Source organism: Pseudonaja textilis, chromosome 2, assembly GCF_049901715.1.
Source record: "Pseudonaja textilis isolate UNSWEBS1 chromosome 2, rPseTex1.2, whole genome shotgun sequence".
NCBI classification, from domain to species: Eukaryota; Metazoa; Chordata; class Lepidosauria; order Squamata; family Elapidae; genus Pseudonaja; species Pseudonaja textilis.
In genome coordinates, this window is record NC_141991.1 from 191,717,112 (window position 1) to 191,729,532 (window position 12,421).

The 12,421-nt window shown below is 35.9% G+C and overlaps 1 protein-coding gene across 5 annotated transcripts in view; it reads left to right on the plus strand.

The window, feature by feature from the left end:
- The window catches only part of TJP2 (tight junction protein 2), a 69,944-nt gene extending 57,523 nt beyond the window's left edge, over window positions 1–12,421 (plus strand). For all 5 annotated transcript variants that reach the window (XM_026703778.2, XM_087926712.1, XM_026703780.2 and 2 more), the window contains 14 exons: window positions 209–275; window positions 1,403–1,553; window positions 2,129–2,237; window positions 2,831–3,041; window positions 3,928–4,115; window positions 5,269–5,364; window positions 6,151–6,230; window positions 6,356–6,566; window positions 7,402–7,502; window positions 8,215–8,427; window positions 8,667–8,777; window positions 9,578–9,907; window positions 10,320–10,405; window positions 11,588–12,421. In XM_026703778.2, the coding sequence (XP_026559563.2) occupies window positions 209–275; window positions 1,403–1,553; window positions 2,129–2,237; window positions 2,831–3,041; window positions 3,928–4,115; window positions 5,269–5,364; window positions 6,151–6,230; window positions 6,356–6,566; window positions 7,402–7,502; window positions 8,215–8,427; window positions 8,667–8,777; window positions 9,578–9,907; window positions 10,320–10,405; window positions 11,588–11,753 (2,120 nt within the window). In that variant the 3' untranslated portion in view covers window positions 11,754–12,421. The remainder of the gene's footprint in view (window positions 1–208; window positions 276–1,402; window positions 1,554–2,128; window positions 2,238–2,830; window positions 3,042–3,927; window positions 4,116–5,268; window positions 5,365–6,150; window positions 6,231–6,355; window positions 6,567–7,401; window positions 7,503–8,214; window positions 8,428–8,666; window positions 8,778–9,577; window positions 9,908–10,319; window positions 10,406–11,587) is intronic.

Consider the following 12,421-nt stretch of genomic DNA (forward strand, 5'->3'; position numbering starts at 1 on the left):
ATTGCATACTTAATAAATAAAATTTTAGCCATAAGTGCCCGTTATCTTACACATTCTATATTTACTAGGAACAAAGACAGATATATCAATACTAATTATTTTAAATAAAAAGTACTGAATTTCTGATATATCACTTTTTATTATTGAGGACTAAAATAGAAGCAGATTGTAAGTTGTTATTTATTTATTTATTTATATATACATATAGTTGTACATTCAAAACCAGCAACAAGAGTATTTCTTCAGCCAAATCCTGAGGACCAAGCAATATATGGGTATGAGTTTTTAACTTTTATTACTATTGCTTTGATTTATAAATCTTGCTGCTTTAAATAATTGTAATAATGGAAAAAAGTGTTTTATTAAACAAAACATAATTTGGCATTGCCGAAATGATGTTCATACAAAGTCAGGTGTAATACTACATTCAAATACATCTTGTCATGTATCAAAGTCAAATTTAAAACATTTAAGCTCCAAATGCTCTATTTCAAGGATAAAACAGCAGTTCTAATTTCACCAGTAGTTTGAAGGTTCTGTGCAGAATCTTAGCTGTTCCTAGCACTGGATTCTTTTGTATAGAGAACTTTGATGTTCCTGGAATCTGTTGAAACCACTCTCCCAGCTTAGGAGTCACAGCCCCAAGTGCTTCTACCGCTACTGGTAGGAATGGGACCACTCCTGGGACGACTTTGGCCTTTAGTTTCCAGATCTTCTCTACATCCTCCTTCAAGCCACTTCTCCAGCTTCTCATACTCCTTTTTCCTATTGTTCCTGTATCATTCAGCACCGCTACATCTATTCTGCTGTCTTCTGGTCCTTGTCTACTATCACAGTGTCTGATTGATTGGCCAGTACCTTTCTGCCCTTCTGGATCTGGAAGTTCTACATGATCTTTTGCTTCTTGTTCTCCATGATTTTGTGGAATCTGCCATCTAGATTCGGGAGGGTCTGGCCCATGTACTGTGCAGAAGTTCCTGTTTAATTGTTTGAGGGTTGATGGTTGACTGTTGCTAATTTATCCATGATCCTATGCCTCACATCAATTGCTGTGCTCTCTAATGGAGAGGGTAGCATTGTTATTCCATCTTCAGGTCTCGGCTGCACCTTCTGGGTCTTTTTGATTCCACAAATAATGTGCATTTGGTCCATCCGAAATTGTGAGGACAGCTTCCTCTTTGCTATGTTGAAGCATTTGGTTATTAGCTGCTTCTGAGTTAGTGTGGGTGTTAGTTTTCTTAAGGACAGCACTCTAACTACTACACTCTCCACTGGCTTGTGAATTCTGGGAGTTGAAATCCATATTTCTTAAATTTGCTAAAGTCGAGAAACACTGCTATGGAAATTATTTATAGCCTATTTTAAAGTGAAATAAATAACACCCATTGTTTTTTCTTTTAAGTCCTGATACAAAAATGGTGCAGTTCAGGAAAGGAGATAGTGTGGGACTCCGATTGGCTGGTGGGAATGACGTAGGAATATTTGTTGCTGGAATTCAAGAAGGGACCTCAGCAGAACAGGAAGGCCTACAGGAGGGAGATCAAATTCTTAAGGTTTGCATGCAGAATTATTTAAAATATATTATTTTAAGCAGCTTAACTGACAAAAAATATTCCCTGATACTTATAATTATGAGGACAATTCTGAAGTTGTCTTTTAAGAAATCTGTTTAGTGGTATGGCTGAGATAAATATTCATTTTATTTCTTCTTTCAATTTTTATGAAAGAAAAAAATCCCCTTGTCACAAAAATCCATTTGCCTTTCTGTGCTCTCTATTATAATTAACAGAATATAATTAGATTAAAGTCAGTATTTCTGAATAGTCTGACTTAAATGTAAGACTTTGTTTTTAAGGAAAGAATGGTGACTAAAGTTGATTGTGGTTTCCAATATTATAATGGAATATGTGAAACCACTCAGTTAAATTACCTATTTTTCTCTAGGCTTTTTCAATCTTGTGCCTTACAGATGTAGTTCTCATAACAATAAGTTGATATACCTGGGTACTGAAAGCTGCAGTAATATAAAATATAAACCACTAAAAAGTATCCTATGGTTACCTAAAATTGCAGTATACAAAAAAACCTGAAAGAAATACTAAATTCTGGTATGGTTCCTTTGCAACAGGTAAACAGTCAAGACTTCAGAGGTATTATTCGAGAGGATGCTGTTCTGTACCTATTAGAAATTCCTAAAGGTGATATCGTGACAATTTTGGCTCAGAGCAAATATGATGGTATGTATGAATATTTGTAAAAGGATAGCATGTTTCTAATGTGCTACTTTATTTAATATATTTTCTTGTTTCATCTTTTGCTCTGTTTATATCTGCTGATGTTTATCGTATTCTTAGACATGTTTATTAGTTACAGTGATGTAAATTTTCTGATAAACATCCAAGTTTTTAAGATAGCTAAGTAGATGACTGGTTCTTTGCTAATTTGCATAGTGGTTGAAAGTATTATTTATCTTGGTGCTAAAAAGAGATATTTCCAATTTTTGAAACTAAAAAAATGTCCAGTGATCAAAGACATTTTATTATTAGCAAGACCAACTTCTTCATTTACACTATTGCTATTATAAATTTATAGGAAATATCTGCTAATATGTAGGATTCCTTTTAAAATGAGCCACTGGTAGTAGGATATAGCATGTTGAAATTCAGAAATTGATTTCTGTGTAATATATGGAAAAAATAGTGTCCTGTGTGAAAAGTTATATAGAAGCATTTTCTTTTCTTCTATATCTATTGCTCTTAGGTGTTTATTTGATGGAAGCAAATAATAATAATTAGGGTCTTTCTCACGTCTCTTCCTTCCTTCTCCCCAGTTTATAGAGACATAATGGCTTGTGGTAGAGGGGATTCTTTCTTCATAAGGACCCACTTTGAATGTGAAAAAGAAACTCCACATAGCTTGGCTTTCACCAGGGGTGATGTCTTCCGAGTGGTTGATACACTGTATGATGGGAAGCTGGGCCATTGGTTGGCAGTGAGAATTGATAGTGAATTAGAGAAAGGGTTAATTCCGAATAAAAGCAGGTATGTTGCTCTCCTGTAATTTACCTTTTATTCTGTCACACTATGACTATAAGTTATCAAGTTGATACTTGTTAGCGATCATAAAGTTAAATCATTTCCAGGACAATTGTCCTTCAAACCTGGTCCTTCAAGTCTCTTGAGTGTTGCATCCATCGTTGCTCAAGGATCTGGGTCTTTACATAACATGCCCCAAATATGATAATCTGACCTGAAAATTTATTCCTTGAGTGACAACCCTGGATTGATTTGTTCTATGAATTTTTTTTTTTTTTGGCTAACTATAGTATTCTCAGGAACATTAAATATTAAAAGCATCAATACTTTTTAATCCTGCTTCTTCAAAGTCCAAATTTCTCATCCGTGGATTTTGAGAGGAAATACAAAGATTCTAGTTTTTGTAGCTATAGACTGGTCATTGCATCAGAATAACTTGTCCAAGGCCTTCATTGCTACCTTACTAAATACTGATCTGCAGTGTATTTCTTGATCATCCCATTGAAGCTTGATTTAAATCAGGTTCAATGCACAAATAGGTATAGATAGAACTAGGACCACCAGGGATAAGGAATAATTTTAGCTCTGTCCCGCAAAGGGCACACCTTTATATGTTCCTATTCGAATTGAGTAGATGGGGTATTGTAATATAGGGGCCAGGAAAGCTCCTGTGGATTCTTATGAGAAGGCCTCAGCTCAAGAGATTGGCATTACAGCCATCAGCACATATATAAAGACTCATTTTTTTAATGTTCCTATGACTATGTTAAGGGTTAAATATTTAAATTTTTTTAAATCAGATTTTTTTCTGACTTGGAGATTAGTTGCATTTGATCTTAGGTGTATTTCCATTGTTGGCTTTTGAAACATGGAGCAATGCTGTCCCTTTCAGGGCTGAACAGTTGGCCAGTGTTCAAAATGCTCAGAGAGATGGTTCCAGTGACAGGGCTGACTTCTGGCGGATGCGCGGCCAGCGGTCAGGAATGAAAAAGAATCTGAAGAAGAGCCGAGAAGATCTAACAGCAATTGCATCTGTTGGCACAAAATTTCCAGCCTATGAGAGGGTTATGCTCAGGGAAGGTGAGTGAGGAACAACATGTAAGAATTGAGAACCAATATCCTTATTTATAAAAGAAAGATACTTCATTTGGAGAGGGGGAAATGGTAAAAAAATGTAATTCTTCAGTTTTAGCTCTAGACCATGGGCAGGCAACTAAGGCAACTTTATGACCTGTGGTTTGTAACTCCCAGAATTCCTGAGCCAGCATGGGCACTGAAGAATTTACCCATATCAGAAGTTTTGACTCTTAGATACTGTATAGGGGAAAATATAGCTTCCTTGATGGCTCCTAGGCATTGGGAAAGTGCCATTTCTCTTACCCCAGGGGTGTCAAATTTGTGGCCCGTGGGCCGGATACATCACATGTTGGCCATGCCCACCCCCGGTTTAGCGAAGGGGAAAAAAGTCACGGTACGTCACATGATAATGTGACCTCGTGAGTTTGATACCTCTGTCTTAACCCTTATAACAAAAATGATGCAATTTTTGAGTCCGTAACATCTCAAATGACTTCATCAAGAGTCCAGTTTGTGTTGAAACCTGGTGTACAAATTGTTTGCTTTTTAACTGCTAGTTAATTTCTTTTTAATTCCTATAGGAAGCTAGTCTTAATGATTGTAAACTTTCCCTTGTAAAGAGGGAAATTACAGGTAGGTATCCAATTTACAGTCAATTGATGTTAGCCAACTATGTTCCACTGTTGAAATTAGTTTCACCAATGAAGACAATGGAAGAAGGCAATTCTGCTTTCCTCTCCTGCCTCCTTATACAGTAGAACCTCTGGTCATGAATGCTTCTGACAATGACTAAATTGGGGTTTGACCAAAAAATTCACAATTTTTTTCCCCTGTGGCCACTTTCCTCTTCCGCGCCTTTTTATTGTAAGCGCCAAATTTCCAAAATTAGGTTTGGGTCACAACCAAATTGGGTAGTGACCAAAGTTATGGAACAAATTATAGTTGTGATCAGAGATTCTACTGTACTATGAAAATTGTTTCAATAGTCTTGGGGAATCCTGTAGAACAATGGGTATGTAATGAGTAGCAAGACGAAAAAGAGAAAGATAATGTCTTGTGTCATATGAGCAGAATTCATTGATGCAGCACTGATTTTTCCCTGTAATGACAATAAATCTATAATCATGGTAGCAAACTACATGTGTTTTCTTTGCAGCTGGTTTTAGGAGGCCAGTGGTGATATTTGGTCCCATTGCAGACATCGCGATGGAGAAGTTGCATAATGAGTTGCCAGAGCTATATCAGCCTGCCAGTGAGTGACTTCATGCTTATTATTAATTGAATAACAAAAATAATATATCAGATAATTATAAAGTGGTGGCAATGAAACAGATGAATAAGAAAAAATGTCTGACTATCTCTCCCCCAAGTACTTTAAGAATTTGCAGTTTCAAAGAATTTCTTGGAACTTGGCTATGAGATTGGTAAAAAATAGATTGGGAAGTTAAAAATGTAAGAAGAGAATGGCCAACTGCTTTTTGGCAATTCTTGACAGACTGATGCCAAGAAAACTATATGTGTCTGTCCATGAGTAAATCAACAGATGAACTTGAACAAAAGTTAAGCAGGTTTTTATTTTTAATGGCTCATTATCTCTTAACATTGTAAAGCCCTAATGAATAATCTTTTAGATAGAAAGCATTACAGTAGAGACCCAACTTTTTATTTTCTTCCTGGTCTTTTCCCACAAGTTACTCAGCCAGCTTTCATTTTAAGGCATGACTAGAACTCACAGTCTCCTGGTTTCTAGTCTGATGCCTTAACCATTAGATTAAACTCAATTGCAGTAGAGTCATAACTGAGAAAAGTAATTCATAAATGCGTCAAACTAAGGAATGTATTTTTGGGCACATGAGCAAAAAGTCTCTGGCACAAATTTTATTGGTGAAGTGATACTAATTTAGACATTCCTGATCTAAAACTATTAGGCGCCTTTAAGATTGCTATTAGAACTTTGAACAAAAATAGTTGAAAACTCCTGTTAATGTGATCTCCTAAGACAAACTTTAAACATAATAAAACTGGCATATTCTTGCAGAAACGGAGCCAAAAGATGCAGGTTCAGAGAAGTCCACTGGTGTAGTACGTTTGAACACTGTGAGACAAATTATTGAACAGGTATATTTTTTTTCTTTTGTATCCTTTCCATTAGAATAATAGTAATAGACCATATTAAAAATATTGGTGTGTTTTTTTCCCCTTTCCTACAAGCATAAACTCAGTATTGCCATTTTCTTGTACAGGACAAGCATGCTTTGTTGGATGTGACTCCCAAAGCTGTGGATCTGTTAAACTACACTCAGTGGTTCCCAATTGTAGTGTTTTTCAACCCGGACAGCAAACAAGGTGTGAAAGTTATGAGGCAAAGGCTAATTCCCACATCCAACAAGAGTGCACGGAAGCTTTATGATCAAGCAAATAAGTTGAAGAAGACATGTTTCCATCTTTTTACAGGTGCATAAAACCATCACTTGTTTTCTGTGAAAGCATCGGTTGGAGCAGAGAGTAAAGGTTATGTGATTGCCATACAGGAAATGTCGTAGTAGGCAAACTCCAAGTCCTATTGAATACACACGTTTTGAGTAGATAATATTTCTGTTGGAATTAAGACAAAAGGCATTATTTTTATATGTATAAGGTAATTTTAATAGTTTTGGAAAAATACTCCAATTATAGGAAAAGCAAAAAATATTCTAATCAGAGGAAGGCTTAATGAGTGGAATAAGATAATCAAAGTTTCTAACGTTTCCCAGAAAGCTTGGTCCAAATAGCTTAAACGCAAATATATGAGTTACAGTATTAAATGTGTTAATAGATTCATTCTGATTATAGGCACAAAAAATATTGTTTGTTCTTCTAAGCTATATTTAAAAGAGTTCAGTTGGAGAGGTCCTGAGAAAAAATATCTATTAAGATTGGCTATAAACTATGAGTATAATAAGAAATCAATAATAAAATAGAAAAATGATTTATTTCAAATATCACGTAACATGTTTCTTCAGTAGGAACAAAGCAAACAGGAAGCATAGTATAATAATTAGTATTATCCATTCCTGAACACCAACGTTCTCATTTTTACTTTTATATTGATGGAATGCTGTACTATTCTTTTACTCTGCTTTTAAATATTAAGCATCCTCTCACACATTTATAGTAAGTAGTGATGTAGTTAGCAGGTGGAGAATAGCCATGATCTTCTGTTGTTGAAAAACCATTAAAGTAAGATAATGAAATGTTTGGCAGTAATAGTTTGCTAATCCAACAATTCATTGTTTAAACATTTCTGCAGCTTCCATTGATCTAAATTCAGCCAATGATGCTTGGTATGGCAGCCTTAAAGATACTATTCAGCAGCAACAAAATGAAGCAGTGTGGGTTTCAGAAGGAAAGGTATGTGCTCATATCCTTTTGGTTTGTGCATACATGTTCACCTGGAACATGGACCAAGAGCCTCTATGAGAGGAAAGCCTTTCTGCGTATAGAGGAATTTCTTCTTTATATACATAGAGAAGCCTTTCCTTGTTTAAAGTAAAGGTTCTTCAATTTAATGCAATAGTCATTGTGCCTAATTGTTGACATATTAAAAACAATCTGGCTAAGGTTTGGTAGTTTAAAACTTGCATTCTGATACTAATGGGCACTAAGGCATTCTTGGAAACATATTCATGAGTCTTTCTCAGTATATTCACAGGTCATTAACAGTTGCCTAATATAAGTCCTTGACTTATAACCACAGTTGAGCCCTGAATTTTGATCATAAGTCATTGTCATTGTGGTTGTAACTCAAGTCACCACATGATCGGACTCTGTTTTACAGCCATTTTTAAATGGTCATTAGGTTAGTCAATGAATCCCATGTTTCCAAGTCTGAATTCAGCTTACCCAATGGGCATTGGGAGGCTGCAGTCAGCTGTAAATGCCAGTTGCCAGGCACCTGAATTACAACCACAAGGGTGATGCAGCAATCATGACATCAAGGATAGGTTGTAACTTTTCTTAATCCATTGTAGCTTTGAATAGTCATTAAGTGATCAGTCGCAAGTTGAGGACTGCCTGTGTTCTGACCCTCCAAAGTTTCTTTACAAAACCCTCTGTTTTGCAGTTGGAAGGAATGGATGATGACATTGATGATCGTATGTCATACTTAACTGCCATGGGTGCTGACTATCTGAGCTGTGATAGTCGACTAATCAGTGATATGGAAGACACAGATGGGGAAGGTGGGACTTACACAGATAATGAACTTGATGAGCCATACTATGAGCCGAGAATTTCTTCTATCGGCCGGTCCTCTGAACCTGTGCAACAGGAGGAGGTAAGAAGTTTCTTTTCTTCTTCTTTCAGAACTTTATGTTGTAAATATTGTAATGAAAGAGAAGTATGGAAAATATCTAGCATCATTTCCAGACACTAATGAACGTTGTTTGCATTTAATGTTTGGGATGTAAGAACTCGTGTGCCTTTTTACTGTCAGTTGCAAAATTGTAATAGGTCTTCACACGAAGCTAGAACTGTGTGAATATATGCATCATGGTTATGATTCCTTGTTTGTAGAATCTAAGGAAATTTAGCCCTGAACCAAAAGCTCAGATGAGAAAAGCTGGGAGCAGGGAAGTTCTGAGGGATCCCAGTCCACCCCCAGCCTTCAAGCCTGAACCTCCAAAGGTAATATGGAAAGAAATATCTCTACAACTTATGAAAATTGCTAATGTTTCTTCATTAATTACCAAAATACAGAATTATAAAAACTAAAGAAAAAAAGAAATGGAAATAGTCTAAGCCAGGTTTTTCCAACCTTGGCAACTTTAACACTTGTGGACTCGATGATGATGTTAGCCATTCAATGTGTCTGACTCTTGGTGTTTCTATGGGCCAGGTCTCTCCACATCCTCATTCTTGCTCAGTTGTGGGCTTCAACTCCCAGCTATGTTGGCTAGGGAATTCTGGGAGTTGAAGTCCACAGGTCCTCAAGTTGCCAAGGTTGGGCACCCCTGTTCTAAATCCTGAGCTAGGCAATACTTTTTATAGTTATGCCAGAAAAAAAATGCCCCAAAAGGTGGATTCATGCTATTGAATTGCCTAGAGCAATTGCCTAGAGCCAGCTTTGCTGGCTGGGGAATTGTGGGAGCTGAAGTCCGCCAGGCTTAAAGGAGCCAAGGTTGGAGACCCCTGGCCTAGAGGATTTAAAAGCTTGCATTTTTGTAGCATCTAGTTGGACCGCTAATCATAGCCCTCCATGGATTATTCATTCATGCACGAAACTTACTTTTCAATATTTAGTTTCTAGCTTCTTGATGCCAACCATTAAGGGAGAAAAGTAGCTCTATGTTAATCATTTATGTTTCCTTAACTAAACATATCAGCTTTATTGGTGTATCAGTTATTGAAACTGATTATTTCTAGACTGAATCTGTTATTTTTATGTAAAAAAAAATCTACACTTGTATTTGTCGTTATGTTTACAGGCTAAGTTGCAAAACAAGGAAGATCCATATGATATGCCTAAGAATTATGAACCCAGAACAAACAGCCCTAATGCAGCTAGCATTGAAAATCTGGGAGGATCAGCTAAAATAGCTCCTCCCCCTATAGCCATGAAACCAAACTTGGGCCGGCCTGTATTGAAGACTTCTCAGCCAATCATTCAACCTTCTGAAGTGGAAGAAAAAGTGGGAGAAGTTGTAGAAGAGAACACACCAAAATCTGTGCTGGGGAAAGTTAAAATTTTTGAGAAAATGGATCACAAGGCCAGACTACAAAGAATGCAAGAACTGCAAGAAGCACAGAATGCCAGGGTATAAAATAATAATTCTGTTGGTCTTGTGCAAATGTTTTATTTACAATAGTAAGAAAACTAGTAATACAGAATCAAATTAATAAAAAAGCATAATTCAAACAACAGTTTGGAGATACTATTTTTGAAATCTTTTTCAGAAAGAGAATTTTTCAGTTTGTAATGGAGTGCTAGAACTGCCAATGAAGAAAAATTTAGAAAAATATTCCTTCTAGCACAATAGTCTCCCTTAATTTTCAGAGAACCATTTTATGTCCAAACCTCTAGGCCTGGATATTTTTACATATTTTGTAAACAATCTGACGAGTCTGTAAAGTAAATGGATTGGCTTGCTGTTGGAGGGGAAAATGCTATCAAAGAATAATTTATAGCTTGATGAAAATATGGAAATATTTTACCTTCTTTTTTTAAAGGTGGAAATAGCACAAAAACATCCAGACATTTATGCAGTCCCAATGAAAACACAGAAGCCAGAACACAACCGTACCCAGATTTCCAGGTAAAACTGAATTAATTTGCCTATTTTTTTAATGCTTCTGTGGCATTGAATATGTTTAACATGCTTACTCAGCATCAGAATTTTTTTTTAACAGAGCGGAAGTCCACAAATAAGTTGTAAGTGGATAGCTCTCCAGATAGTGTAGGGCAGTTAACTCTTTTTTTCACACGTTTTTTTACTTCACTGTGCCTTCCATTCAACCTGTAGGCAACATGAACCTCTTCAGCCCAGAATTCTTCAGTAATCATACTGCTATATAAATCTGTTTAGTTAATTAATATAGATGCATACCCCTGATTATAATAATTATCTTTTCCAACTCTGTTGCCAACAAAGGAGTTTGTTCCTTTTCACATTTTGTATGTGGAAATACACTCCTGACCATCTGCAGCCCAGTTTTCTTCTGTAAAATTTTATTCATGTCACCCTTTGTTCTCTTCGTCTGACCTCTACTAAGACACTGACCTAATTAAGCATATGCTTTCTTTCCCACTTTCCTCAGAGAGCTTTTCTGTTACATTGTAATTGGAGCTCTCCTTATTAAATTTGATTGTCAAATTATTGAGTTATTTGAGAAGTAACTGAAAGCTTAACAGTAAATTATTCTGGGTAGAAAATCTCATTTTTCTCTTGAGTTTTAAGGAATGTCATATCCCAAAAAATTCTGACCTAATTCATTATAATTATGGAAACCTCATGGAGAGGAAGAAAGCTGCAAAACATTATTGAAAGTAGCTTTTTTCTTTCCCATCTTCCTATGATTTTCTTTTTATAAACTTTCGCAAAATGAGCTGTGTAAGAATATTGTCAGAGAACTAAACGGATAGAGTGCATAAAATGTTCACTTTGTTGCCCCTAAAATATATCCCATTCAAAACAATATAAAATAGAAGTATTTTGTAGTTTAGTTTTGCCCACGTTCTCACAGGATCTATTATCCTATGCTAGCAGCCTAATTTCAGGCCAGCTTTACTAATGAGGAAGATGGAACAACTCCCTTCAAGTATAAGAGAATTTTGAAATGGCCGTGATTTGGCAGGAACTTTGTTTCAAATGGGTTGTTGATGGCCTGAATATTAATAAAAGCACAGTTTTTAACTTTAATTTAAAGTGGTAACAGTCTATTCCTGCTTGGTCTCTTTGTTAACTTGCTCAAAATAATTTTGTATATGTTGATTTTAGTTCCAGACCTCCCGAGCCTCAGAAGCCGGCTGTTAGATCTTACCTAGATAATCCAGGAATTTATGGCAGTGATGCAGAGGAGGAAGATTATCGGAGGCAGCTATCTGATCAGTCCAAACGTGGATACTATGGGCAGCCATCTCGATACAGAGATACAGAATTATAAAATTATTAGCAGTCAAGCCATTGTTCTGGGACACATTTGCACATCAAAAGCTCTAATTCTTTTTAACAATTATATGTATATTTGGGGTATTAGTGAACTTGACAGGCATCTTGCTCACTAGAATGGCGCAGTATCATTTAAGTATTGAAGGGACTGGATCATGGTTGCCTATTTTACAAAAGGACCAAAATATTTATAAAGTTGGTATTAATTTCTGGCATCTATAAATTTTTAACTTGGAATTCTTTTCCTCACTGAAATTGCCTTTTTAATATTCTCTTTAACTGTTGGGCCTAATGGAAGCTTGATGAAAACCACAATGCTTTACTGCAAGGGGGAAAAAAAACGTGCCTTTCAAACAAAAAGTGTCTTTGGTTGTTCTCTTAACATCTGATACTTGTGCAAAGCCATGAAATTTCTACTGCTTTTAACTTTTGTATGTTTCATAACTCCCATTTCCCCCTTGGATGTTATTTTTCTACTTTAAATAGAACTGTACACTATTTTCAAAATGACTGTATATATGAAACTGTTTTCTAGGGTGACTGCCATAAATAAGACTAGGGAGTGCCAAGATTTAAGGAAATTATGTAGAAAATAAAATGAGTCTTTGGGTTTTAAAATTTTACATCACTCATGAAATAAAAAAGATTATATTCTACAGGCAA